This window comes from Falco peregrinus, chromosome 18 (assembly GCF_023634155.1).
Source record: "Falco peregrinus isolate bFalPer1 chromosome 18, bFalPer1.pri, whole genome shotgun sequence".
Taxonomy (NCBI): Eukaryota; Metazoa; Chordata; class Aves; order Falconiformes; family Falconidae; genus Falco; species Falco peregrinus.
The window spans coordinates 4,252,545-4,278,258 of NC_073738.1; the positions used below are offsets into that span (position 1 = coordinate 4,252,545).

The 25,714-nt window shown below is 58.3% G+C and overlaps 3 protein-coding genes and 1 long non-coding RNA gene across 4 annotated transcripts; 3 read left to right on the forward strand and 1 right to left on the reverse strand.

Annotated features, from left to right (window-relative positions):
* Positions 1 to 1,782: 1,782 nt before the first annotated feature.
* PRR29 (proline rich 29) lies at positions 1,783 to 6,036 on the forward strand. Its single transcript, XM_027788676.2, has 6 exons — positions 1,783 to 1,887; positions 2,360 to 2,480; positions 4,290 to 4,423; positions 5,287 to 5,462; positions 5,570 to 5,640; positions 5,926 to 6,036. The coding sequence occupies exons 1-6, from the start codon at positions 1,810 to 1,812 to the stop codon at positions 5,955 to 5,957; spliced, it is 612 nt and encodes a 203-aa protein (XP_027644477.1). The 5' UTR covers positions 1,783 to 1,809; the 3' UTR covers positions 5,958 to 6,036.
* On the reverse strand, positions 5,610 to 14,450 carry LOC114012577 (uncharacterized). Its single transcript, XR_003555128.2, has 3 exons — positions 14,371 to 14,450; positions 13,620 to 13,773; positions 5,610 to 7,325 (listed from the first exon to the last, which is right to left on the reverse strand). It is a non-coding gene; the product is annotated as an uncharacterized LOC114012577 (long non-coding RNA).
* Positions 8,896 to 13,290, forward strand: AGPAT1 (1-acylglycerol-3-phosphate O-acyltransferase 1). Its single transcript, XM_005238824.3, has 6 exons — positions 8,896 to 9,080; positions 11,419 to 11,552; positions 11,863 to 12,038; positions 12,172 to 12,267; positions 12,505 to 12,577; positions 12,771 to 13,290. The coding sequence occupies exons 1-6, from the start codon at positions 8,896 to 8,898 to the stop codon at positions 13,010 to 13,012; spliced, it is 906 nt and encodes a 301-aa protein (XP_005238881.1). The 3' UTR covers positions 13,013 to 13,290.
* A 154-nt stretch (positions 14,451 to 14,604) lies between the features above and the next one.
* On the forward strand, positions 14,605 to 24,933 carry LOC114012576 (alpha-2-macroglobulin-like protein 1). Its single transcript, XM_055789700.1, has 22 exons — positions 14,605 to 14,812; positions 15,268 to 15,457; positions 15,773 to 15,935; positions 16,046 to 16,098; positions 16,626 to 16,646; positions 17,224 to 17,377; positions 17,498 to 17,579; positions 17,670 to 17,784; positions 18,186 to 18,297; positions 19,096 to 19,205; positions 19,361 to 19,525; positions 20,166 to 20,381; positions 20,693 to 20,750; positions 20,833 to 20,978; positions 21,307 to 21,456; positions 21,951 to 22,169; positions 22,774 to 22,864; positions 22,976 to 23,075; positions 23,440 to 23,665; positions 23,742 to 23,868; positions 24,122 to 24,243; positions 24,706 to 24,933. The coding sequence occupies exons 1-22, from the start codon at positions 14,739 to 14,741 to the stop codon at positions 24,721 to 24,723; spliced, it is 2,712 nt and encodes a 903-aa protein (XP_055645675.1). The 5' UTR covers positions 14,605 to 14,738; the 3' UTR covers positions 24,724 to 24,933.
* Positions 24,934 to 25,714: the final 781 nt, after the last annotated feature.

Genomic DNA, 25,714 nt, shown 5'->3' on the forward strand with positions numbered 1-25,714 from the left:
TGTGCTATTGGTGAACGGCAGATTTTGGATGTAATATTGATGCAAATAATCACCCAGAAGAGCAGCCTGGGGAAATGCAGCTGATGGAGGTGGAGGAAAGATACTGAGGCTGGTGGGAAGCTGGGCTGTTTAGGGGGAGAAAGTGGTTTTTCACTGCAATGGGCTTGCTGGGGCTTATATATTTTGTGCAGACATAGTGTTCCAAGACGCAGTGTTTCCCTGAGATGAGCTCAGGCACGCAGAGCTTTCTGGCCAGGGGGAGAGAAACAGAAAATGTGAGCTGGTTTTGGTCTGCTGGACACAAATCCGCTTGTGAGCATCCTGGGAGGGGCTCATGGTAGGGGAGAGCAGCAAGGTGGAGCCAGGCGCTGGTGCTCATGCTGAGCCTTGCCTGGTTTTCCATGGGGGAAAGTGGTGGCCAGTCATTGTAGCCCTGGGGAAGTGGTCCACGAGGCTGGGAGCCAAGCCCAGGGGGCTCAGCACTGTGCCACGGGCATCCCGGGGGCCAAACCTCAGGTGACAGCACCAGCACTGAGCGATGTGCCCAGCCACTGTGCCTTGGTCGTGCACAGGGGCATGTTGTCACTGACGACCGGCAAGGGGACACCCATGGGGTGGAAGGACCTTTTCCCTCCACCAACGGAGACCCCAGGTCCGTGGCGCACAGGCAGGGATGCCTCCATTGGACAGCAGGCACCAGCGAGCCTTGTAGATCCGATCCCAGCCTGACTTCCAAAGCTATCCCAGACTCTCACCCAGACCCATCTCCCAGCACTCCCTGAAGCAGCCCCTTACCAGGTGGGCTCCAACATCCTGGACACCCCCCAGGCACAGGTGACAGGGCTCAGCTCTGCAGGGACACACTGCAGCTGCCTCCAGCCCCTCCAGGTGCTTTCTCCCAGTGCCTGAAAGGTCCTTTCAATATGTCCCAATCAAAGAGGCGGTGTGGTGAGGAGCGAGCCGCTCTGATGGAAAAGTGCATCCTGCCAGCCCCCGCCCCATCCTTGTTTTCCCATTTCCCAAGCCGGTGACCTGGCAGCAGGACTGAAGACAACACAAGGCAACAGACTTGAAACTGCAGATCCCATTGCTGCTGGAAGTTCACCTGGGCTCAGCAAGGTGTACTCAGCAAATAAAGGCTGTCACAGACCCAGCCACCTCTGGCGTGGGATGTCTTAGAGCCCCACACTGCCAAAGCCCAGGAGAAGGTAGCAGGGAGCTCTCATTGCCTATTTTCCTTCTTATCCCCCAGCTGAGTGACCTTTGCTCTGTCTGGGCTCAGTATCCCCACATATCTCCCAGAACTGCAGCCCCAGAGACCAGGAAACAGAGGCACTGACAGCATGAGCCATGGGGCAGGAGCGGACCCGTATTCCACTGGCTCTGACAGATGGGACTTGTGGAGACCCACAGGATGCCAGGACCTGGGATCTTAGGAAAGCTCACAATGCCACAAGCTGTGAGATGCTACCAGTGGGGCTGAGCAGCCCCAGCACTGGGACCAGATCTCCCCTGCAACTGGGACCAGTAGCAGAGCTCAGCTAAACTTGCATCCTCTAACTCTCAGCTTGTTTCCCTGGGGGAAGGTGGTCCTGAAGGCTCAGAAATACCATCGAGGGGTGGGACGGGACACACACAAGCCATCCCTGCTCCACAGCCTTTTGCAGGGGGAGGCTTATCCTGGGGATACACCGCAGGGAAAACCAGCCTGGGAACGCTCCAAGGAGCGGTTTGTTTGGCCCCAGCAGCTATAGCAACGAGCCCTGCTGCTGCTCTGCTCGCCCCATCGCCCGCGCACCTGCCTGAGCCATGGAGGTGGGGGCAGCGAGGGACCCCCATGGGGTCTGGGGGGACCCCCCGGTAGGGACCTACATCATCCCGCACAGCGTAAGCCCTGGGGAGTGGTTCTGTCTCTGGATTTATGGAATAGTCGGGGCTCATGAGAGTGGGGTGGAGAAAGTGGGGTGGGGTGGGAGGAGAGTGGGGCTGGGGTTGGGGTTTTGAATGGGCACTGGGGTCTGGGGCAGCAAAGCTGCTCTTTGCAAAATGCTTCCCTGCTCCCTGCAGACCCCGGGGTCCTGGGAGGGTGGCTTCTGCACAGGGACATGTCCCCAGAGGTGGGGACCCGCCAGGCGTACAATTCAGCCAGGCTCACGGGGCTGCACCCCTGCAAGGATGGGGGTCAGTGCAAGCCACCCCCCAACTCCTTGGCTCTCATCCCTGCTCCCCCGGGGCCAGCACTGCTCTCCTCCCTGCCCAGCTCCTGTCCCCTCTCCTCCCTGGCTGCTGCAGTAACAGGGCACTAAATTAAACAAGAGTGGGAGATTTCTGGGGTTTTCCTTCCCCTCCTGCCTTTCAGCTCCAAGCCAAGCGATCTTCCCATGGAGCCATACCGGTGCCCCAGCAGCCGGTGATGATCCTCCAGCAGCTTCCTGGGACCTGCCTGGCCCCTGCCACTGGACCCCCACATGTCCGGGGAGGTGCGTGACGGTAGACATCGTAGAGGTCAGCGTTAAAACCAGCTTATCTCCATCCTCTTCTTTTTCCCCAGCCTTTTCAGGATAAGAGGCAGGTGGGGGGGCTGTGCCTACCCTCTGCAGCCTCGCAGGGCTGGCCACACCATGCTTCGATGCCTGCTTTGTCCCATGGGATGTGACTTTCGGTGATTTTACTAACCTTAAAGCCAGCTTTGGCCACACCAGGATGCTCCCAGGGAATGTTTTTTGGCTGTTTTTATAAATCCACCTCTCTTTGTTCTCCCAAACCCCATTTCACGTGACTGTAGGGAGCATCACCAGGGAAAGGCAGGGTGATACAGGCAATTTGCCTGTGCTAGGTGGGACCGGAGTGGGACACATGCTAGCCCCAGAGCCTGTGGGAGGTGCAGGCAGCAGCAAAGACCAGCGTCTACAGGGGCTTTGTCCAACCTGGTGCAACCCAGGGTCCATCAGCCTGGACTGGGGGAGTGGACAAGCAGAGACACGGAGGCTTTTGGTCCCTGGGACCTGCCAAGGGTGAAGCTGTGCAGTGTTGTGGAGAGGGTGGAAGGCTGAGCCGTCTTTAAAAATACATGGAGGAAAGGGCATGCTGGAAATCGATGTGGAAAGAAAATGGAGACCCCAGCCTGGCCCCTCGCAGCCCTGCGGTGGGGGCTAGCTGCCCTTCCAGCAGGATGGGTGGGCTCCATGAGGAGCTGCCAGACCTTTGCATGCTTCCTCCTCCCGGCTCAATGCCTGGCTGCTGGCCCACTGCCTTCTTGTGGCTCCGGCCACCTCCCGGGCTGTGCTGTAGTGCTCCTCACTGGAGAGCCAGCTGCCTCCTGGGTGCCCTGGGAGCCTGTCCCTGCAGCTATGAAAGCATTTTGGGATCTGGCACATGGGGCACGGGGATGCCCAAACCCTTTTGTACCCAGGCTGCAGCTAACAGGGGCTCAGAGGTCTCATGCACAAAGCCAGCAGGATCTCAGAGGCAGCCCCTCCAGCAGGTTTGCAGACATTTTGCAGGGGAATTTCAAGCCTGTGGCAAATGAGGATGTTTTAATGGGGGTGCAGAGCCAGATGCTGTGCTTCCTCTGCAGTTGGATTGTCCTCAGCAGCGGCCCTGTGGCTTCGGCATCCAGCCAAGGGGGCTGGGACACTGACCTGTATGTATACAGCTGCTCTGGGTCCCAGCCCCCCTGTGCAGAGCCAGGCAGGGGCTGGGGAGGCACTGAGCTTCCCCAGCCAGCTCCTCTCCTGGACCCCACTCCATAGATGCTGGCTTCTGGGAATGGAGATGGGGTCAGCACCCCCCACAGCCCAGCCCCAGCTCCCTCCTCCTTTGGGGGCTTCCCAGCTCCCCGTGCGTGATGTGGGACAAAGCAGAGCTGACCCTGGCATGCTCCCCGTGCGGTGACACCCCGAGGACACCGGCTCTGCTGCCTGGTGCCAAGGCAGAGGCTTGCCAAGCCGCTGAGCGCTGCCAGGACCAGAGCATTTCTCCTCCGAATGGGTGGAAAGTCTGATGCCTCCAGCACCACTAATCACCTTTTGTGAGCAGCCTTCAGCAAGCCAGACCAGATGTTTAATCACATTTGCAAAGAAGAAAAGGCTGAAATATGGCTATTTTAAAGCTTTATCCAAGCAAAATAATTTTTAAATGCCACATGGGCCTTCCAAATTGGGGTGGGGGAAGTCTGGCTTAGCTCCCACTGCTTGGGCACAGGGACAAACCTTGGTGCCACCCCATCCCAGGCACTCATCCCATGGCTGTGTTTCGTGTGCCCTTGCTCTGATCTCTCTCTGACGCAGAGCCCCTTACCCTGGCAGATTTAATCGAGTTGATGATGATTCAAAACTCCCAAATGCACCAGGTGGTGATGAACAACCTGGCTGTATCGGCATTGACGTCCTTCGGGTTCGGGCCATCCCCAGCTGCTGCCCAGGTAAGGGTCAGGGATGTTGGATCGGCAAAGGGACCATAGGACCAAAGAGGTGGGCAAAGGGACCTTTCCAGGGCTGCTCATGAGCACGGGATGACCCTGTCTCACTTATGCAGAAACTGGGTGGTCTCAGCCCAGCTCAGTCCAGGCTCTGCAGCCCCTTGGAGCTCTTTGTGCTGGTTCAACCCCCAGCTCTGCCAGCACAGGTCACATCCAGGCTGCTCGGAGGTGGTTTAGCCCAGCTGGGAAGCGCCAGGACCCTCCGTGCGTGTGCGGCGCAGGCAGGGTGCAGTGCTGGGCTGCGGCAGCCGAGCAGCAAGGCTGAGCACTATTAGGCAGGATGGCTCTGCAAGGGCTTTCATTTCAAAGTCCATCTTGAACCAAAATAACATTCAACATTTCATCTCCACGGGGGGAAAAAATGCCGCTTTCTCAGCGGGGGCAAGAGCTGGGCTGCGGGCAGCTGCCTTGCTCACTGCCAGCTGGCAGCTCCAGGCAAGCACCCTCCCAGGCTGCCCACCCAGCGCCCACCAGTTCACCATGCTGGCCAAGACTGGACCCTGCCTGCTGTGTCTCAGCGGCTGGATCAAACAGGCTCTTCCCAGCAGCGTTCTGAGGTCCCATCTGTGGGGCTGCCACCTCCTCGCGTCCCCCACGGCCGTGTTCCCACGCTGTCTGACCGTGGGGCTTTGTGTGGGGTCGAGGCCACCCAGCTGGACCCTGGGAGAGCCGCGCAGTGCCAGCGGCATCGCAGCCAAGCACAGCTCCGTGGGAGCTCCCTCCCTGGTGCTTTGGGGAGCAGTGCCCCAGGGAGACAGCTGCTGAAAGGCACCCGGCACAGCTCTGCCTTTTGTTCCTCCCTGCAGGAGATGGTGGTGCCTTTGCAGACCGGAGAGGAAGAGGAGACTGTGGTTTTTCACCATCACTACATCCCCTGCCCTGGTCCCGCTCCCATCCTGGCATGGCCGGTCCTGATGCAGGATCAGAGGCCGGTGGCCCTGCGGTACCCGGGCACAGGCTCATTAGCTGAGGATGGGGAGCCGTGAGTAACAAGCTCTGTGCCACCTGGAGCAGGGCTGCGTGCGTGTCCCTGTGGTCCCTGGTGTAATGCTAGGGCTAGCACTGACTCCTGTCTTTGCTCCTCTCCAGCCGCGCAGTGCCCCCTCCTCCACCCCCCAGTGCCACGGGGACCGTGGGACCCAGTGTCCTACCAGCATCAGGTAAGGACACGTTCTCCCCATGTCCCTCAGCGAGGGATGTCTTGCCCTCAAGCATAGAATCTTTTAGGTTGAAAAAGACCTTTAAGATCATCAAGTCCAGCCATTAACCCAGCGTTGCCAAGTCCATCGCTAAACCACGTCCCTAAGCACCGCATCGATGCATTTTTTAAGCATGCGTCAACCAGGCAGCCCCCAATCAAAGGCTGAGCCCTCCCAGCTCCCTTTATCCATCAGATCCCAGGGGTGGCCCTTGCACATCCTCCAGCTCTCCCTTTCTCCCCACAGAGTACTACAACATGCTGGAGGAGAGGCTGTGAGCTCCGTGCTTCCCAAGATGGTTTCTCCTCCACGTCCCAGCCTTTGACCCCAGAAGATCCTGCAGGTGCTGAGCATGGGTGCTCCGTGATACCTATAGTTTCAAGGTGGCTCATGAGGAAGAAGACAATGTGCCGAGCAAAATGATTTTGCTCGGCATGTTGGCTTCCTCCCCATGAGCCACCCTCAAGCAGGGGGTGTCACAAAGCCTGTCACCAAACCCCAGGTAACAGCGTGACCCCAAACAGGGGCAGGCTTTATCTCCATGCTCTGCAGAGGGCTTATCCCCAGCAGGTTAGTGGTGACATCCCAATCCCAGCTGGACAACATATCTCTGCCAAGCACCGTGAGGACTCTGGGGCAGGGCTGAGCTGTGTCCCTGTGGCTGGGGAGGGCCAGGTGGTCCTGGTCTTCATTAGTCCCTTCAGATCTCAATGCAGCACGTCGCCTGTAATTAATTTGCTTTGTTAAGAAAGTGCCCTGCTGTCATTAATTAAGCATCTGTAATTACCCAGAATGCTGGCTTTGTGCCTAAACACAGGGCTGCCTCCAAGCTGGGAGGGTGAGGGGTGGGTGAGACTCTTGCACCTGGTGGGAGGGTATATCAGTGCCTGATGTGGGTGCTGGTGCAATATGGGGAGCTGCTGGTGGTTGCTGGGAAGCAGAGTGGAATGCTCCTGGTGAGCACAGTCATCGGATGGCTGGATCTGGCCTGTAGCTTGCTCCTGGTGGGGATGCAGTCGGGGAAGCATGGAGTTCCTCAGGGTTTGGCATCCCCTCTGCTCTTCAGAAAGAAGGGGGAAGTGGGAGCAGATGTGTTTTGGGTGCTGGAAGCTTTCCCCTGTGTCAGCTACCTCCCCAGCCCCACTGAGGGGTGATGGCTCTGCTCTGACCCTGGTTGGTTTACAGGCCAGTTGTCAGGAGGCTTTGCCTTAAGAGCAGAGGTCCTAGCAGGAGACTTTGGGGCTGGTGGGTCATCTGGAGCGCAGAGCACGTGGAAAGATGGTGCTCAGGCACTTGCACTTTAAATTCCCTCCTTCTGCTCCCCCTGGGCACAAGGACTGTCCTGCCTCCCCTCAGGGGTCCCAGTGGAAAGGAGGGTTTATCCTCCCGGAGCCCAGGACTGAGCTGTGCTCTGGCACAGGTAGATCTTCCCCTGCAGCAAACCTCAGCCTGGCTCCTGCTGCAGCTGGAGGAGAAGCTCCCAAATGTGGAGCAGAAGAGCCGTGTTGGGCTGCATCGTGAAGGCATGTCTGCAGCTGGGAGCAGCCTGGCAGGCTATGGGACTGGCTGGGCAGAAGGGATGGAGATGATCCAAAAGCACAGCTTCGTCTGATGGGCACCAGGCTGGTGCACGAAGGTTTCCACATCTATATAGACAGAAAGGGAAGAAAGAGAGGAGTCACCTGGTGATGGGGTGGACAGGAAGGGTGAGCTCAAGATATGGCCCAATCTTAGGATGAATATGAGAATAATGAGAGCAATGGGAGGGTGAGGCAACGGGGATTGCAACACCCACAGTGGAAGTAACCCCTGGAGCCCTCTGTGGGTCACAGTGACTGGACTGTGGCACCCACCAGCTGGCAGCACGGAAAGCATCATACAGCTGGGAGCCTGAAGGCATCCGTGTGCACCCATGTCAGCAGGGATGGGGTGGGTGTGGGTGGGAAAAGCAGCCATGGGCATGGAGGGGAACGGAGCAAGGGAGGTGTGGGGTGGTGTCAGATGAGGGGCAGGGCCGCTGGGGTAGACCCAGGTGATGTGGTGGCTCTCCCCAGCGTGGTAAATAGGTCTCTTTGCCCCAGAGCTCTGGTAGGTTGTGATGGGAAGGTATGAGCGGAGCCCTCTGCTCACAGCCTCCTGCCCCAGGGGTCGGAGACGAGCCAAGGGGTCTGGGCAGCATCGTGTGGGTGTCCCTGGCAGGGCTTGGGACATGGGACAGCCAGGCTGGGAGATGCTGCTGGTGGGTGAGACCAGGCCAGAGTTATCTCTGCAATGACAAGCAGTTAAAATCAAGGCCAGGGTTTCCGCAGGGTTGGCGGGGACCCGGCGTGTGCAGTGCGAAAGCAACAGAGCAGAAAGAGAGCCTAATTACAGCCCTGTGCGTGCTAATTGCACCTATGTAAACACCTAACGCAATGCAGCCCCTGACTGCCAACTGGGGCGAGGGCTGACATCTCCTTCAGCCCAGGGTGGCAGTGGGAGGGGGGGGTGGCGGGGCTCAGACCTCTGTGACATTGCTGGGACCTTGGTGACAGATGCTAGGGCTCGGGAGGGGAAGGGCAGAGGGGGTCCTGCAGCCCAAGAAGGGGGGAGCACCGGTACCACGTGCCTGTTGCAGACCCGGGAGGGAACAGCAGGGAGATATTTTCTAATAATCTGATACTCTGCAGGGTGAGGTCTGGGGATGAGCCATGGTACCAACAGGGAGCTGCAACAGGATGTGCCAGAGTGATGGGCAGGGACCAGAACTAGCTCCTGCTGTTCCTACCAGCTGAGGTTCCCCCTTTCCTGGGGTTGGGGTCCCTGTGGCCAGGAGAGGTGCCCAGAGCATGGGCGCCTTTGTGGGCAACAGATCGCATTGCAACGAGATGCTCTGCAGTTGGGGATTTCCCAAGGCACTGCAATGGCTTTTAACAGCCTAGGTGGGCACTTATCAGCAGGTAATACCTTGGGTGTTCCAGGGTCCCCGGCGTTGACTCACCATCACTCTCCACCCTTAGTGGGGTAGCCTGCCTCCCACCTGAGCCAGTCCAGCCTCCAGCCGCTGTACGGGGTGAGACACACACAGCACCTTCCCCTGGACCAGCCCCAAACACCCACGCACTGCTCTGCTGATACACCTGATTCATCTGCCATGCTCCTCAGCACCCCCTGCTCCACTCGCCCTGCTCCTGGGGACGTGGGCTGAGCTCCCCAGCATCTTCCTGCCAGGACAGCATGGTGGAGGTCCTGCTCCATGGGTTGCTGCTCCTCCTCCCCTTGGCAGCCCTGCTGCTTTATCGGTACAATGCCACTTTCCACTACTACTGCAAGGTGGTCTTCTTCAACTGCTGGGTTGTGGCCATGGCCACCATCCTGTCCCCCTTTGCAGCTCTTCGGGGACGCTCCGTGGAGAACATGAAGTGAGTACAGCTTGGGGGCGTGCCTCTGGAGTGGAGATGGTTGGGGCTTGGCTGTGATGGAGGAGCTGATGTGGTCTTGTGGACACACGCTCTCTCCTGGGCTGGACATACCCACAGCTGCGTTATGACTGGTGGCTGAGCCCTGGGGCCACAGTGAGGGCTGTGGTCATGTCCGTGTGCCAATGAAGGGTGCATCTACATGTTGTGGTACGGTGAAGAGGTGCTGGCCATGCCCAGGGAAGGTTATGCCACGATGGAGGTGGCCATCTGGGTCAGAACTAGTGGTTCCTGGAGGCTGAAGTAACGTAAAAGGGATCGTTCTTGGCCATTGCAATGTTGGGGTCATTGGCTGGGTGAGTGATAGGGGGGTTTGGCAAAGGCTGGAGGTACAACCATTAGCAGGATGCAGATGCACACCCATCACCGTCTCCCCGGCAGTTCTTGCCCAGTAGGAGCCCTGGGGACTGCGCTTTGGCAGAGGGATTTGGGGATGCAGCGGTGCCATCAGCTGCAGGGCATGGGGCAGTCATGTTCTGGTGAGTCGTGTGCTGGTGCTGTCAGCTGTGCTCGGGGGTGGTGGCAGTACTGGGATAACATCTCCGTGCAACATGAGAGGAAGGTCTAGTTGCTTTGAAGGGTGTTGCAATCTTGTTACTGGATTCCTGGGCATGATAGCATACCAGAAGAGATATAATTATGTCAGAGTGAAAAATGTCTGAGCTTGTGGCATTTGCTGAGCTTGAGCCATCACGTATTCGTGCTGATGGATTGTAGGCCCCAGGCAGGAGTGTGGTCAGGGGGTTGATGTTATTAGGCTGTTGTGTAGCCTCTCTCCCTCATCCTTCCTGTGCAGAAACGCTGTGCACGCACACGTGCCCGGAGGTGCTCCGAGCCCTGGCGCAAATGTTTCCGGCTTAGTGGCAATACCTGGGGTGATGCAGCGGTGACTCACGCTGCCTTATCTTATCCCACCGACACCTTGCAGCCATCCTCCGCTGGAGCAGCACACCCTCTCCTCCTCAGCCTCCAAATCGCAAAGCCTCCGGCTTGGAGCACATTCCTGTCATTAGTCCTTGCTTTGGGGCATTGCCACCAGTGTTTTGCTTCTCTGCAGATGCAGTGATCTCTGAGCCTGCATCTCCCAAGGGATGGGTGGTCTTCTGATACAGTGGACCCTCAAGCATCGTGCCTCCTTATCCCTCTGTGCCTGCCTCTGCTTTCTCCTCCCAAACTTCTCATCCCTACCTGGTGCTGAGCGCTTGCTGACAGCCCCATCCCCTGCCCTGTCCCCTGTGGGCTCCCTGGGACCAATTGCTGCCAGATGTGTGGACCCTGGCACGGGCACTCTTCATGCTGTGGGTTGGAGAGTGCCTGATTTCAATCCTGAAAGCATACCAGCCTTTTACTGCCACTCTGTGTGCTGCAATCCCCGTTGCTCCATCCTCCCTCCATTCCTCTCGTTATTCTCATACTGAGTGTCACCCTTCATCATCGCTGCCATCCTGATGTTACCTTTCCTGTCCAACCCTCCCTGGATGGTGACACTGCTCTTTCTTGTTCCCTCTTCCATCTGCCTGGATGAAACCTCCACCTCTTCCTGACGGTGCAGGTCCAGTGAAGTTTTTCTTTGTGATTTCCTCGAATGAGCATTGGTTTTCCCTTCCCTGCTCTTTTCCCCCTCCAACTGCAGCACAGAGCTTGGTGCCTGCAGGGACAGTCCCTGAAGACATCAGCATCCCTGTAGAGCTGTTTCAAGACTGTTCCTCTGCTTGTCCAGCGCTCGTCTACCTACAGCTCAGCACCTCTCTTGTGCAATCCAGTCTCTCTGGCTTTAGGTATCTGTGAGCCCATTGTCTGGGTTTCCAGCCTGCATGCACCAAGCCAGCTGTGCATGGGGCAGCCTCAGCGTGAGGCTCACCCAGCCAGAGGCCAGTTTCCTCAGTGGAATGTGATGATTTGCAGCTTGGCTGCAGGCAGACATCCCATCCCTTCTCTTCTTGCTTCCCCATCATCCCTGGAGATCAAAAAGCCTGATGTATTTTTTCCTCCCACCAGCTTGTGCTGGCTGCTCTTCTTCACGAGAAGCTCCAATGAAGACTCTCTACTACTGAAGTAGTAGCTGCTTTTGCCTTAGGGATGGTTACAAGGTTAGCTCTGAGCTATACAGGCTACAAACCCGCTTAGAAAAGCGAAGCATCAGAGACCGAGCACAGATCCACCTTGGGACACACTATTTGCTCCTTGCATCTTGCTCCCTGTGTGATGGTGAGGAGCTGGAAAATATCAAGCAGCCTCCCCCTATGTCAACCCGCTCCCTACGTGTGTTCTTGTGCCCTAGGCTCCTGTGTGCTGCCATCCTGCCCCTGAAATGGTTTTACGGCATCAAGATACAGGTGTGGGGCTCTGAGCATCTGAACATCAAGGAGCCCTATGTGATAGTTTGCAACCACCAAGCTTCCCTTGACCTCATGGGTACGTGCAAGGGAAAGGGGGGGGGGGGGTGGGGCTCATCACTGCATGAGCAGCCTTTGGGGTGCTGCAGGGGTGGACCAGGCTCATCCTGGGGTTCCCACCGAGAACAGCACCAGTATCTGTACAGGGTGGTGTGGTAGGCATAAGCCAGAAGAGCTGGTGGGACAGGAGCTCAGGGCTATGGGTGTGCGACAGAGAGGGAGGGCTGGGACAATGGAAGATGATGCCAGGTGACTACAGCCACAGGGCTTGTTGGTTCTGGGTGCCACTGGGCAGGGACGGATCATTTCCTTTCCCATCCATCCTCCAGGCATGGTGGAGGTCATTCCTGACCGCTGTGTGCCCATCGCCAAGAAGGAGCTCATGTACATGGGCACCGTGGGGTGGGCCTGCTGGCTCAGTGGCATCATCTTCATCGACCGCCACAAAAGAGAAGATGCAATTGATGTCATCGCCCAGACGGCCAAGACCATGCGGCGTGAAAATGTGAGGGCGGGCAGCGGGGGAAGTCAGGGAGAAAACACTGATGGGGGAAGGGGGGTGTGGGGAGGACTGACACAGCAGGTCCCAGGGTGCTCTGGTTGGGGTCCATGCTCACGTCTCTCCCCATCCCGTGCAGCTCCGAGTGTGGATTTTCCCTGAAGGCACCAGGAACCAGGAAAAATCCATGCTGCCCTTCAAGCGTGGGGCTTTCCACTTGGCTGTGCAGGCTCAGGTAAGGCCATCCTTTCCACTTGCCCTTGACAAAGTGGGGTGGGCACGCACCCTGAGGCAGTGGGGTGGGAGACATCAGCATCTTTTGGGTTCTGGAGTCCCCAGGGACAGGCACCCTGCTGTGCAGGACCCAGGGAGGGGACGGGGACCTGCTGAAGCCTGGGGCACACAGGAGCTAGAGTCCCACTTGGGAAGTGGGTCTGTATGGAGGACTCCCCTGACCCTCTGTGTCCTATAGGTTCCCATTTTCCCCATTGTGATTTCCCCATACTGGGACTTCTTCAGCTCCAAGGATAAGAAATTCACGTCTGGTAAGTGATGGGCAAGAAGCCCCATTGCTGGAAAGCAGAGCTGTTGGTGGGGATGGGGCATGTGGGCTTGAAGGTCTCTTTGTGGGACACTGAGGCATGGGGAGGCAGCTGGTGCTGGAGGATGTTGGTGGGAAGACCTGGTTGCTGGTGGGTTCATCTAACAGCATCCCTGGCCTTTTCCTTCTCTCTCCAGGGACGTGCACCATCCGAATCTTCCCCAAGGTAGAAACCTGTGGCCTGAGCCCAAAGGATGTCCCCAGACTGACAGAGACTGTCCGTCAGGTCATGGCTGATGCCCTTGCCGAGTTGTCTGCAGATCGCTGTGTGGACCAGGGTGCTGAGCAGCCTCCGTTCCTACGCTGCGCTGGGGCCCATGCTGGCAGGGGACAGGGTAGCCCGCAGTGCAAGGAGGACACAACCAGGGCCAGTAATTAGGTAGAGGGACTGAACCCCTCGGGGAAATAAGGGAGGTGACACAGCCAGAGGTTGAGGCATGTTGTCCCCTTGTCCCCTGTGGATGTGTCTGCCAGACCTGCCACTGCCCCGGCAGCCTGCAAGAGCAGGATGGTGCCTCGGTGCAAGGGGAAGCAGAGCAGTGCAGGAGGGGGACCAAGCAGCACCCCGAAAGAGTGCAAGGTGCCCCCAGAAACCCCTTTCTGTGGCTGTGCATTCCCTCCCCAGGGCATTAACTGTCTCCCCCAAACCTGACGCTGTGTCTGGCCCTGGGTAACGAGCCCCGTGTGCCCGGGTGGCTCCTGCCTGCACACTGGGTAGGGGGGAGAGATGTGCCAGGCTGGGCTGGGGGGTTTCCCGCTCCCTTTTCCACCCCTGATGGTGTGACACGCGGTGGGGTTCACCCATGGGCTTGCTGGGTTGCTTCTTCCAGAGGCTCCTGCAAGCTGGCAATGCTGTTCAGCTGCAGCCAGCTCTGGGGAGGGGTCCAGATCACAGAGTGAGGCCTGGCAGGGGCAGGAGGTCAAGGGGGAACAGCATCCTTGAGGCTGAACTATGAGACAAGGGTGCAAGATTAAACAGTGCATACCTGATGCTGCGCGTGCACGGAGTCCTGCCTGCGCCTCGGGTGCCGAGGGGGGAGTTGGGAGGGGGATCCATCTCCTTACAGCCATGTGGGGTGCCTGCATCACTGCAGGTGGAGCATCCCTGTGGACACCACAGCTTCTCCGTGGGGTGCAGCGCTGGGTGGTGTGAGGAGCATGTGGCAGAGTGAGAGTTACACTGGGGTGGACTAGGTCCCAAGTAGACCTCTCCTTGCCTTGGGGACAAGCAGTAAGTGCACAGGAAGAGCATCCGTTACATCCCAAAACCCTCAGAGGGAAGAGGTGCCTGGATTATGCCCACCTGGAGCAGGAGGGACCTCCTCATGGCCACCAGACCATGGCACAACCAGACTCATCCACCAGCCACCATCTCCCCTGGCCCGTTCCCTGCAGCCGGGCAGAGCTCTAGGCATCTGCTGGCTCCTTCCCAGCCGAGCAGCTCCTGTCACAGCCACCGCAGAGTGACAGTAGGGCAGGGAGAAACGCAGCATGTGGCTGTCCCAGTGCTGGCAGCAGGGTGGGCAGGCTTCACCTCCCGTCTTTCCAATAAGATGTGCAAACTGTGGCCAAACAAGGGTGCAGTGTTGGTTTGGCATCGTTCCCACTCTAGGCAGCGGCTGGCTCATTACAGGAGGAAATCCTGCAAACCCGTGGCAATTGTCTGCCCAGACAGATATCACCAGGCGAAAACATGAGCAAATAAAAAAAAGAGACTTCCCATGAGTAACAGCTCACCGGATCGGGAACTGCCACATGGAGATGGTCAAGGGCAGTGTGCACGTGAAGAATTTAATTTTGCAGAAAGCCTCTTTATTGCCTGCCTTGCTGCCGGGGGTCTGTGTGGCAGCTCTGTCAGCTCCGAGCTGGCTCAGCAGTCCTGCAGTGTGCCCACCACCATGGGTGTGCTTTGGGTGCCTAGAACCTTGAACCCAGCAAACATTGGGTCTGGTGGTTAAACATTGTCCTGGTTGGCTGGCTGGGTCCCAGCCAGAGACCTTGCTGGCTTTTGCTTGCTGCCAGTCGGGAGGTGAAGGCTTGAAGACAAGAAGAAAACTCAGCACACGGGGCTCTGGGACCACCTTGCTTCCACTGGTCTTCCAAGCATGGGGTCTGTGGCAGCTCTGCCCTGCCTGCTGTTTTTTGTCCTGTACTTCACAGCTGGAGCATCTGCAAAGCCGTAAGCCCTGTCTGTGCCTGCAGGGAGCGGGGTCGGTCTCAGCGCTGCGATAATCCTTGCTGTGACTGTGGTTGCTGGTCCGGGTGGGAATGCTCGGGGTGGTGGTTGTCCCCACAGAGGACTTTGTGCCAGGGGTTGGTGTCTCTGGGCTGTTTTGGTGGAGGTGCAACCTCACACAGAAGCCAGTGGGTGAGCAGAGCCTTTCCTCCCTCCGCTCTTGATTGACCCCTCGGCTCTTCCCTAAGGTGTTTAGGCAAAGGGGGCTCTGCTCTGCTCCGTGCGCTCGCCAGCTTCCCTGGGTAGATGGGGCAGGGCTGGGTGGCATAGCCCTGCGGAGAGCATCCATGGGATGGAAAAAACCCCACGTGCCTTCTGCCTTGAGAATCTGGAAGGGAGCACTGCGATCTGGCAGGGCTCCCTGCTCTCCCCCACTACTGAGGTGTCTCCTCCACCAGGCACTACATGGTGTTCTTCCCCTCCATGCTGTACTATCCATACACTGGCAAAGTGCACATCCACCTCATGGACCTGGACGAGCCCGTGCAGGTGACGCTCCACCTGGCCAGCAGCCTCAGAGTCCCCAACATCACCCTGGAGAAGCAGGGCAGCGATATCCTCCAGCTGAACTGGCCCCGCTTCTCCAACGTGAGTCATGGCCCCGCAACAGGGCTGAGGACCTTGGGAAGGGGTATCCATCCCCCACCTGCTGCCAGAGGGGCCTGGGGTAACTGGGAGGGGACGTGGGGTCCATCCTGGATGAGCAACGAGTGAGGTGAAGAGTGGAGGGACATGGGTGTGCACAGAGACTTTTTTGGCTGTATCTGCCTTATCTTCCCATGCACACCAGTTCCCTGGTGCCTTCATGGGGCCACGGGGTGGTGACGATGGGGGCCGGGTGTACTGTCTCATTGGCATCCAACATAAAGGCTTTGCAACCATTTCTGGTTTCCCCTGCGGCAGGTTTCTACCCCTCCTGCAAGCATCTATGAGGTTGCGCATCTTCACGTCTCCATCCAGGGAGGTTCCCTGCAGGTGTCTGAGCAGAAGAAAGTACTGGTGAAAACCCTGGAGCTGGGGACCTTGGTGCAGACAGACAGGGACGTCTACAAGCCTGGACAAACTGGTAAGGGGCAGGAGCTGCTGGGAGAGCTTGCTGGCTCTTGGGATGGGGTTGCCAGGTTTGGGTCCTGAGCCCTAAGCACTCACTCCTGCTCCCACCTTTGCTCCCTCCAGTGAAGTTTCGAATTGTCCGTTTGGATCAAAACTTCATTCCCAGCAACAGGGAGGTGAGATGGGATCGGGGTGCGGGGGGGATGCGGAGGCAACGGGATCCCCGTGTGCCCAAGCCTCGGTGGCAGCAGTGGCACAGCTGTCAGCGTCCCCACAGGGAGGGAATCCCCCAAACACTGAAGGGACGGGCGGCAGGAGGGGTACAGCTCTGCCCAGCCTGCGTGCCCAGGGTACAGCCCTTCGCTTTTGGCACTGGCACAGATGAGCTGTTCCCTTTCCCCCTCTTCCCTCCTGCGTAGCTTTTATGCACCACTGTAACACCCATGGTTCCAGACTCCCGGTGCTACACAGTGCTGCCAGGCCCCATTGCACAACTAATGCTGTTTGCACAACGCAGCCTCGCACCCTGCTGCTTGGAGAGGGCAGCGGGAGCCAGGCAGTGACCGCAGCTCTGAGCCCCCAGCCCAGCAACCAGCTCTGCAGGGGCCGAGCCAGATCCCACAGGCTCAGCCCCCCGCTCAGCTACGAGCTCAGCGTCCCGTGCTCTCATCGTGCTAAATGCTGCTCCCCTCTTTCTTTGCAGCTCCCGTTGGTGGTCGTGAAGGTGAGTCGTTACCCTGTGCCAGCATGTCGGCTCCCCTGCATGGAGCAAAGGGCCACAGCACGTGTGTGATGCTGGGGACAAGGAGCTGGTGTGGGGACAAGGAGTAGGGATGGGGACATGCCCGCTGTGGGTGCTGAGAGAAGTTACAAGGGGCAGGGAAAAAGGCTTGGGTTCCTCATCCACATCTCCAGCCCACTCGGGGTCAGCTCACCGTCTGCCCGCCAAACAGGGGGTCCTCTGCGGAGGTGCTGCTAAGGGGCAGGCTACATGGACGGAGACAGCAGTGGCTATTGCCACAGAGACTTCAACCCAACCTGGGGAACCTCCTGAGCTCCCAGTACAGGCTGGAGCATCTCCCTGCCAGCTCCAGCTAGTGTAGCCAGGATGGAGCTCAGCTGATACATCCCCAGGGTGGGCATTTTCCTTCTGGAGAGGCGATGCCACTCTGAGCGTGATGGCAGGGCAAAACCTCTGCTTTGGGTGAGGATACGCAGGGTGACTTGATCCTTGAGATTATCAACCCACACTGCCACGCAGCCGATCTTCAGCCCCGTCAGCTCCGTGTCCCTGTTTGCAGAATCCCAGGAGGAAGACCGTGGCGCAGTGGCGGGGGGTGAGCCCACGGCAGGGCATCGTAGAACTGTCCTTCCCGCTGGCTGCGGAGCCAGCCCTGGGCACATACACCATCAAGGTGGAGGGCAAGCAGCACTCCTTCAGCGTGAAGGACGACGGTGCGTGGGGATGAAGGCTGGGCTCCGCACGGAGTGTTCGGGGAGCCATTGTATGGGATGGCAAGAAACTCCCAAAAGAAGAGATGGGCACAGTCCCATTCACTGCTGGTCTCCCCACAGGGCCACCCCACTTTGAAGTGCTGATCCGGCTGCCCTGCGTGGTGGTGAAGGACGAGAAGACCCAACTGGACATTTGTGGGCGGTGAGTGGGAGAGCAGCCTCACAGGAAAGCTGGATGCTCCCAGGACGATGCTCCCCCAAACAGCCGCCCCATCTGCTCCCTTCCTGACAGGTACCCGTCCGGGAGAACTTTCCGGGGAAGAGCTGAAGCCAGGCTGTGCCGGTCCCGTGAAGATGATATTTCCCTGAAGGGATCTTTGAGGAACTGTGTTGAGTTTAGGGGCCAGGTGAGGGCAGCAGGAAAGGGAGAAGGCACTTGGCTGGTGGCCCTGGAAATGTTTCCTCATCTTGTGGTGCTTGGGCTGTTGATGGCTGGGTGCATCGATCGGGCATTGCCAGGTGATTCAGCTCTCACGTGGCAGTGCTGAAAACCCGGAGTCATCCCAAAGGGCACAGAGGAGTGGAGCAGGGGCTCGGGGTGGTCCTCAGGCCAGGATGGGCAGGAACGGGACAGCCAGCTGCACGGCAGAGCACAGTACCAGCCCCAGGGCAGCAAGTTCGCAGGATCCAAGGGTGGCAGGACAGGATGGAGGGATGCAGCAGCAGCAGGGCTCGCAGCAGCTGGGAGCCCAAGGGTGACAGCAGGCGACGCTCAAGGGCCCAGCCACAGGGTGATTCTTTCCTTCAGATGGGGAGGGATGGCTGCTTCTCCGCTGAGGTGCCGGCGGCTTCCTTCAGCCTGACCAGCTTCCATGGGAGTCGGCTCTATGCCTCTGCAACGCTGCTGGAGGAGGGGACCGGTGAGCACTGCCCTGGGCTGGTGACACCTGGAGGATGTGGCACAGCTACCACATGTCCCCAGGGTCTCTGTCCTTCCCATCCACAAGCAGCAGCTGCTCTGTGCCCTTACTTTCTTTGCTGCCATTTTTCCTCTACTCCTGACTGACGGAGCAATCCCTTAGGTCCTGAAGGCAGATCAGGAGTTTCTTCCCCTTCCAACAGCCCACCCCTAGGTATCCCTCCATCATCCACATCTCCTTCTCCACTCTCTGCCTTCCTGAGCCTAGTTAGTGTGCTTGATTAGTGCCTGGAGAGCTACCGGGGTAATTATTTTTCATACTGGGGCTTTCTGACTTGAATCTAGTTACAAATAATTGTGCTGTGCCTGGGAGGGCTTGTTAGACGCATCCTTAGGGTCAAATAAAAAGCCCAATTTCAGCGCAGTGCAGCTGTGAGAGGCCTCTTCTGTTTGCTTGCAGCCATTAAGAGGGGCATTTTGGGGTAAAGCTTGGTATTTTGGCAGCACACAGATCTCGGCTGAGTGTGGCCCCGCTCACACTACAGCTCCCATCACGCCTAAGCACTGGGATTTGCATTTGTTGCCCAACGAGTGTGGTTTTGCACTGTGCAGACTTGCCCCTAACCACTGCCTGCAAGAGGACAGGGTGGGTTTTTTTGTGTGTGGCCACTTGCAAAGCCAGCAGTAGGGAGCAAACCTGTAATGCTGCATGTCAGAGACACTCTGACCCATCTTTCCTGGGGGGAATCGCAATGACAAGTTGCTGAGTGCCTCTCTCGCCTCCCCCTCCTCTCTGCAGGGATGTGGCGCACAGTGACCAGAAGCTGTGTAATTGTGGATGAAATGGCCACGATCACCTTTGAAAACCACGATAAATTCTACAAGCCAGGCATCCCCTACACCGGGACGGTAATGGGGGAGGGGGGGGGCACCCTGCAGGGCTCCCCTGCTCCCTGCTGCACCCAGTCCTTCTCCTGCTGACCCCAGCCCTGCTCGCCCACCCCTGCCCTCTGCCCCACGACTGCAGCCCAGCCTGGAGCATCTCCCTTTCCCTGCCAGTGCAGATGTTGCTGAAGAGAACCAACAGCTCTGCCCTGAAGGAGAAGGAGTTCCTGCTTGTGGTTGATACTGGACTAAAACGGCAAACAAAAACCCTGCTCATGGATGGATCGGGGAGAGCCTCCTTCGAGCTGGACACCTCTGGCTGGAATGGCGAGGTCTTCCTGCACGTAAGTGCCCCACGCCCTGTTAGGCATCCTGGATTTAGTAAAGATCACAAAGGTTTTCTTACACAAAATCTTCCAGCCTCCCCTTGACCTTACTTGGTCCTTTAGCACCCACAGCATCCTATGGTAAAGAGCTCCACATGTTTATTAGCCCTGTTTAACACCGTGGTTGCCTGTCAGACCCTGCAGACCCTGGCACCCTCCCTGCTCCTCCTGTGCTGGGAAAAGGGGCTGCTCTCACTTTTGATGCATTCTGCCAGTTCTTGCTCTAATTCCTTCTCTCTGCCTTTACCATTTTCATACTTCACTGCCAAATTTCAGAATCCTTTCTACCTTCACCATCTGGGCACGAGATCAGAGAGCTGTGGGATGCTTTTTCATCTGCCCACACGTGCTGCTTAGCCATGCTTGCCACCTCCGGCCATCTGCTGGCTGCCCCTTTGAGTGTCCCTTGGACAAGCCCCTTGATGGCACACAGCTCTATTTTTTGGGTGCTGAGTCCAGCTGGACTGTGTTTCTTGGCATGTTCCTGCAGGGATGTCACAGTCACAGCAGCAGAGTGACTTTCCACCCCTCCTGTGCTCTGCTGCTGAGCTGGTCTTTGCCATTAAGAGCCTCCATTTCCCCTCCCACCCCCCGTCAGGCTGCACCCAAGACAGATGAAGGCCAGAAGTATCTCCGTTACCAAAGTGTCTCTCGCTACCTGTATCCCTCCTCTTCGGACAGCCAAAGTTTCCTAAAGATCCACAGGGTGGGAAAGAAGCTGCCCTGCGGCCAGCCCCAGCAGCTCGAGGTGGATTATTTGTTCGACGAGAAGGTCATGGGGATGAAGCTGCAGAATCTGGATGTGGTCTTCCTGGTGAGCCTTCTCCTGGGGAGAGATGGGAGACTGCACAAAGGGCAGAGCTCAGGGAGTGGAATGAGGCTGGTTGTGGTTGGGGTTAAGCTACAGCAGAAGCCATTTCCAGCCAACCCTGGGCAGGCACTCTTGAGTTCAGCGCTCAGGGATGGATCCTGGAGCTGTCAGGTCTTGGGGCACCATTTCCATCCCTCCTGCACATTGTGGGTCTAATAGTCTCTCCCTGAGCATCCTCCACAGCCTCCCCTCATCTGTTTGTGCTGGTTCCCCGCTCAGCATCAGTTTCATTGTTCCCATCTCCTCCTCTGCAGGTCCTGGCCAAGTGGACCATTGTTACCTTCCTCAGGAAAGAGCTGCCTGCAGAGGCTGGTAGGTCCTGAGGCACGGATGGGCTGTGCAGGCTTTGCTCTCCCTGCCTGTTCCTCATGTCACCTCCCTTCCCACGGCACAGGGCTGAGAGGCTCCTTCTCCCTGGAGCTGCCCATCGGCCCCGAGCTGGCACCCACGGCCAAGGTGCTGGGCTACGTGGTGCTGCCCAACGGGGAGATGGTGGCTGACAGCACCGAGCTCAGCGTGGCCAAGTGCTTCCCCAACAAGGTGAGCGGAGGCTGCTGGAGCTGGGGGAATTGCTGCCGGGCTCAGTGGGAGATGTGGGCACTGCACCTTGCTCTTCAGCAGAGGCTTTCCTCATCCCCTGCAACCGTCTGGTCCCAGGCTCGCCTTTTTTTTTTGGGGGGGGGGGGGGGGGGGGGGCGTTGTTCTTCCTTGCCCATTCCTGTTGTTGCTGCAAACCACCTCCTGGCTTTGATCGTGGTCCTCACTCTCCATCCTCCACTGGGATTTGGGGTCAGGCTGTGGCACAGAAGCTCTCCCTGGGACAGCCACCCTCTCCCCTATCCCAAAGGCTTCCTCTCTCTCTCTCCAGGTGAATCTGTCCTTCTCGGAGCAGAGGGCTCTGGTGGGCTCGCAGCTCCGCCTGAAGGTGCAGGCTGCCCCAGGGTCACTCTGTGCCGTCTACGCTGTGGATCAACGCACACGGTCCTCTGGTGCCCAGGGCAAGGTCAACCCCAGTGTGGTGAGTCTGGAGTAACCTTGGCACTGGGCTGGACCAGACTCACTGCTGGCACATGGGGACAGCAGTTTCTTGCCACTGTCACCCATTTTAGAGCAGGACAGTAGGGACCCTGGGGGAGCTGCCCTTACAGGATGGATGCTGGGTGTCTGGGAGCCCCCAGAGAGCCCCTGACACCACCCACGGGTTCTGGGGCTTTGCAGGGCAGATGGTGCATCACCTACGGGGGTGGGCTAAGCCACTGCAGGGCCCACTGGGGTGGAAATCTTGCAAACAGGGTGCGGGCGGTGGGAAGCATCCCCTGCCCTTGGGGAGAAGAGAGATGGGGCAGTGATGGGTCCCAGCAGAGGGCTGGGGCTGGCTGTAGGGCAGCATCACTGTGCTGCCTGCAGAGGTGCAGAAGCTATGGGGGCAAAATATGCTGGGGGCAAAAGGGGTCAGAGCTGGGCCAGGAGCATTTTGTGTCTTTCTCCCTCAGAATTCATGTGTTTGTTTAGGTCTATAAGTTAATCCCAATGTTTTCTGAAGATGGCTATCCTCAAGTCGAAGAACGTGATACACCTCGCTGTCAGCCAAATCTGTACCCCGCACTACAGGCTCCATCCATTAACTGTTTTGATGTGCCCAGGCGTCGCTGGAGGGATTGCTTCCACAGCCTCTGGCGCAGGGCGGTACCAGTGCCTGACATCCAGCCAGGCTCCTACACCCTGATTAAGGTATGAGCCCTCCAGCCCTCCCTCACGCTGCTCTTCCTCCCAGCAAGGCTTACACAGGGTGCTGGGGGCACCTGGTCCCTCACCCAGCCCACATCTACGCTCATGTACCAAGCTCTTACATCGCTCAGATGACATGCCCTGCCCCTCGCTTCGCCAGCTGGGGACAGCTGGATGAGAGGCATCTGTCAGTCCAGGCACAACAGCATTTCACAGGGAGGGGGCTAAGCTCTGCTCTTCCCATCACAAATCTGGGCTTGGAGCAATCAGCACGGACTGGCCTGGCATCCCCCTGCTTTTTTGGGCTGTGTGTCTCCCGCTGGCCAGGGTGGCTGTTTGGGAATGGGGCAGGCAGAGCAGATCCACCTGATCTTTCCCAACTCTCCCTGGTGCAGCAGGAGAGTTCCCCTGGCACAGACATTCCTCTCCAGCACTCCCATTGCAGCGTGGCGGGGGAGGGGGGGGGGGGTCCTGCTCTTTGGGAGCTCTGTTCTGGCATGGGGCTTTAAGCACATGTCGCTTCCTTTCTTCAGAGAGGGATGGAAAAGCATTTCAGTATCTCTGGGCTTCAGCACGGTGGTGTTCTCTTTCATGTGTCATGTTTCAGGATGCAAGTCTGAAAGCTGTCACCAATGCTCAGCTGGGCTGTGCACCAAACATCCAACTTCAAAGCTACCAAAGCCTTTTACACCCCCGAGGTGAGCGGGGAGAGCCTGTGACAGCCCCCGTGCTGGCTGCAGGCTGGGTGGGCACAGCCTGCCTCTTCCCATCCTTGCTGGCAGCGTGCTCAGGCTGTGTCCTGTCTGCAGGAGAAGGACTGGAGGAAGATGAGCAGGCAGGTGTCATGGAGGACACAGGGATGCAGGTGGATTTCTTAGGGACGTGGCTGTGGGAGCTGGTCCCTGTGGGGTGAGTAAGGAGCCCCAGCAGACCTCAAGCCAAGGGACTGTCCTCGCTGCATCAGCTTTGCCTCTGGGTGCAGCACCCAGACCTGCAGTTCAGTGTCCATATATCCAGGAATGACACTGAGGCATGTGCAGCCCCTTCCCTTGGACCTCAGCACTTCCCCCAGGAGAGACTGGGGCAGTCTGGCCTGTAGGCAGGGGATGCCATAAGAGTTAAGAACACTGACGGTACCTCTGCCCATCTCCAAGTGTGTGATGGCCCTCAGTGGTCCCCAGGACCTAGAGGAAGGGGCTTGACAGGCTCCTTCTGCTGGCTCTGTCCATCAGACTCAGCCTGTGAGATCTGCCCATCTTCTACAACCCTGCAGGGAGGTGGGCTCTGCAGAGGTGACTGTGACGGTGCCCGATGCCATCACCCAGTGGGAAGCTGGGATGTTCTGCACATCCCCGCTGGGCTTGGGGCTGGCCCCTGCCACCACCCTCATGGTTTTCAAGCCCTTCTTTGTGGAGCTGGCGCTGCCCTACGCTGTGGTCCGCCATGAAGCCTTCACCCTCGTGGCCACCGTCTTCAACTACCTGCGGCAGTGCCTGCGGGTGAGCGGGGCCGGGGAGGGGGTCCTGGGTCTGGGGTCTGGCGGGGGCTGATGAAGCCGTGGCCATGGTCTGGCAGGTTCAGGTGACGCTGGCAGAGTCGGCGGAGCTGGAGGCGTCGGCGGTCACAGACGAGGTGTACAGTGGTTGTATCTGCGCAGATGAGGAGAGGACCTTCCAGTGGGGCATGCGAGCCACCAGCCTGGGTATGGAGGGGATGGCAAGGGCTGGGGAGGGAGGAGGAGACCCCAGCAGTGAGGCTACTTGCAAAACTCCTCTTTGCCACTGCTTTCCTGACCCTTTCCTCCCTCTCCCCTTTCCCTTCTCCACTCTCCAGCCCCTTCCCTCCGTTTCCCAGTCACATTGCACCCTCCCCCTTCCCGGCTCCCCAGGATGGCTCTGAGCTGGAGCCAGCCCCCGAGGCAGTGTCACAGTGATGTCCCTCGTCTACCTCCACAGGGAATGTGAACATCACCGTTATCGCCAAGGCCCTGCACTCCAAGGAGCTCTGCGGCACTGAGATGCCCGTGATGCCAGCTCAGGGGCACGTGGACATCGAGACAAAACTGCTGCTGGTGCAGGTGAGCACAGTGAGGTGGTGGGCTTGCACCATCTTCTCGCCAGGAGCAGAGCTGCCCCCAAAGCAGTTGGCCCCAGAGTGGAGCATCTCCCCATCCCTTGGCCATGCTGGATGGCACCTGTGGGTGCTGCAAGGCGGGGGAGCACCAGCACCCAGAGCGAGGGGAGAGCCTGTGTGCAGGCTTAGGGACCATCAGTAGGATGGTGCCTTCCTTGCCCTTTTGGGGGGAGATTGGTGGGTCTGAGCCGCTGGTCGGGTGATGTTCAGTTTGCTCCCCTCATCGCAGTGTGCGTGGGGCTGTGCCAAGGACAGCGGGGGTGGCCCTGAGCTCTCCTGGCCCGTTGGAGCTGATGGGCTGGTGGGGACGGGGTGTTTGGCAGAGGTGGAGAGGCATTTCTGGGACAGAGAAGGGAAGGCTGATGCTGATGCTGGTCTCATACATGCTGTATTCCTGTTTTTAAAGCTCCCAAGACGAATGTAAAGCAAACTTGCAGCTGCCTGGCTGTCCCTCGGCTCCTGACCCTGTCGTACCCCACCGGACAGCCATGGTCTCCAGGGCTGGCAGCCTTTTCCCATCCCTTCGTCCCTTCCACCTGACCCAGCAGGAGCCTGCAGCAAGATGGTTGAGACAAGGACTTCAAATCCCAGCCCCACTCACCAGCAACCCTGCCATCCCACCGGGGTCGGGGGCTGCCTGCTTTGCTGCGCACCACAGAGTCATGGTTTCCCTTGAGCTGATGCCAGTGCAACCCCTCATAGAGGGGAGCAAGGCAGGTGAGCCAACCCCAGGCTGACAAAAAGCCTTGGGACTTCAGCGCAAGACTGGAGGCTGGGCATAGAGAGGATGCTCAGGGCTGTCCTGAGTGCAGCCCTGTCCCTGTCCCTGCTCAGCCAGGCTGAAAAATTAAGAAAAATGCAGGTGGGGTAAGAGAAGTGGAAGCAGAAAAATGTTTTGCTTGCAAGAAAGCTCTCTTTCTTCAGGTTCTTTCCCACCATCCCTGACCAAAGCCAGCCCTGTGCCCCAAAACACACTTTGCATTAGGGGCTCAGTACTCCTGCCCACCTTAATGACATGTCAAAGGGGCTGTACCTTCACTTTTTTTTGCTGAATAAAAAGCTGAGACCAAACCAGAGGGAGAATTCATTGCACAGGGAACAAGGCAGCCGAGGGAACAACACAACAGGGGGTCAGTGGTGCCTGCTCAGGAGGGGCTGGGGGACAACGCACTCTGGCTTCTGCTCCAAGGTCAGGCACTAGTGACAAATCCTCTGTGCGCTCCTCCCCTTGGCAGCCCCCCAGGCACCACCGGAGAGGCTGAGCTCCTGCCCGCGCCTGAATCGATCTCCCCTTGACCACACTGCTCACGTCCCCCACTGCATCCTGCCCCATGCCCTGCCAGGCTTCATGTGCTGATGACCCTGAGCTCCTTGTCACATTGAACTGTCCCTGGGATGCCTGTTGGGGCACTGAC

Coding starts and splice junctions, on each gene's coding strand:
- LOC114012576 (XM_055789700.1), top strand. CDS start 14,739: ATGGGGTCTGTGGCAGCTCTGCCCTGCCTGCTGTTTTTTGTCCTGTAC. Junction 20,751..20,832: donor AGAGCTGCCTGCAGAGGCTG/GTAGGTCCTGAG, acceptor CCCACGGCACAG/GGCTGAGAGGCTCCTTCTCC. Junction 21,457..21,950: donor GCAAGGTCAACCCCAGTGTG/GTGAGTCTGGAG, acceptor GTGTTTGTTTAG/GTCTATAAGTTAATCCCAAT.
- AGPAT1 (XM_005238824.3), top strand. CDS start 8,896: ATGGTGGAGGTCCTGCTCCATGGGTTGCTGCTCCTCCTCCCCTTGGCA. Junction 11,553..11,862: donor AGCTTCCCTTGACCTCATGG/GTACGTGCAAGG, acceptor TCCATCCTCCAG/GCATGGTGGAGGTCATTCCT. Junction 12,578..12,770: donor GGATAAGAAATTCACGTCTG/GTAAGTGATGGG, acceptor TTCTCTCTCCAG/GGACGTGCACCATCCGAATC.
- PRR29 (XM_027788676.2), top strand. CDS start 1,810: ATGGAGGTGGGGGCAGCGAGGGACCCCCATGGGGTCTGGGGGGACCCC. Junction 1,888..2,359: donor CCTACATCATCCCGCACAGC/GTAAGCCCTGGG, acceptor CCTGCCTTTCAG/CTCCAAGCCAAGCGATCTTC. Junction 5,641..5,925: donor CAGTGTCCTACCAGCATCAG/GTAAGGACACGT, acceptor TTCTCCCCACAG/AGTACTACAACATGCTGGAG.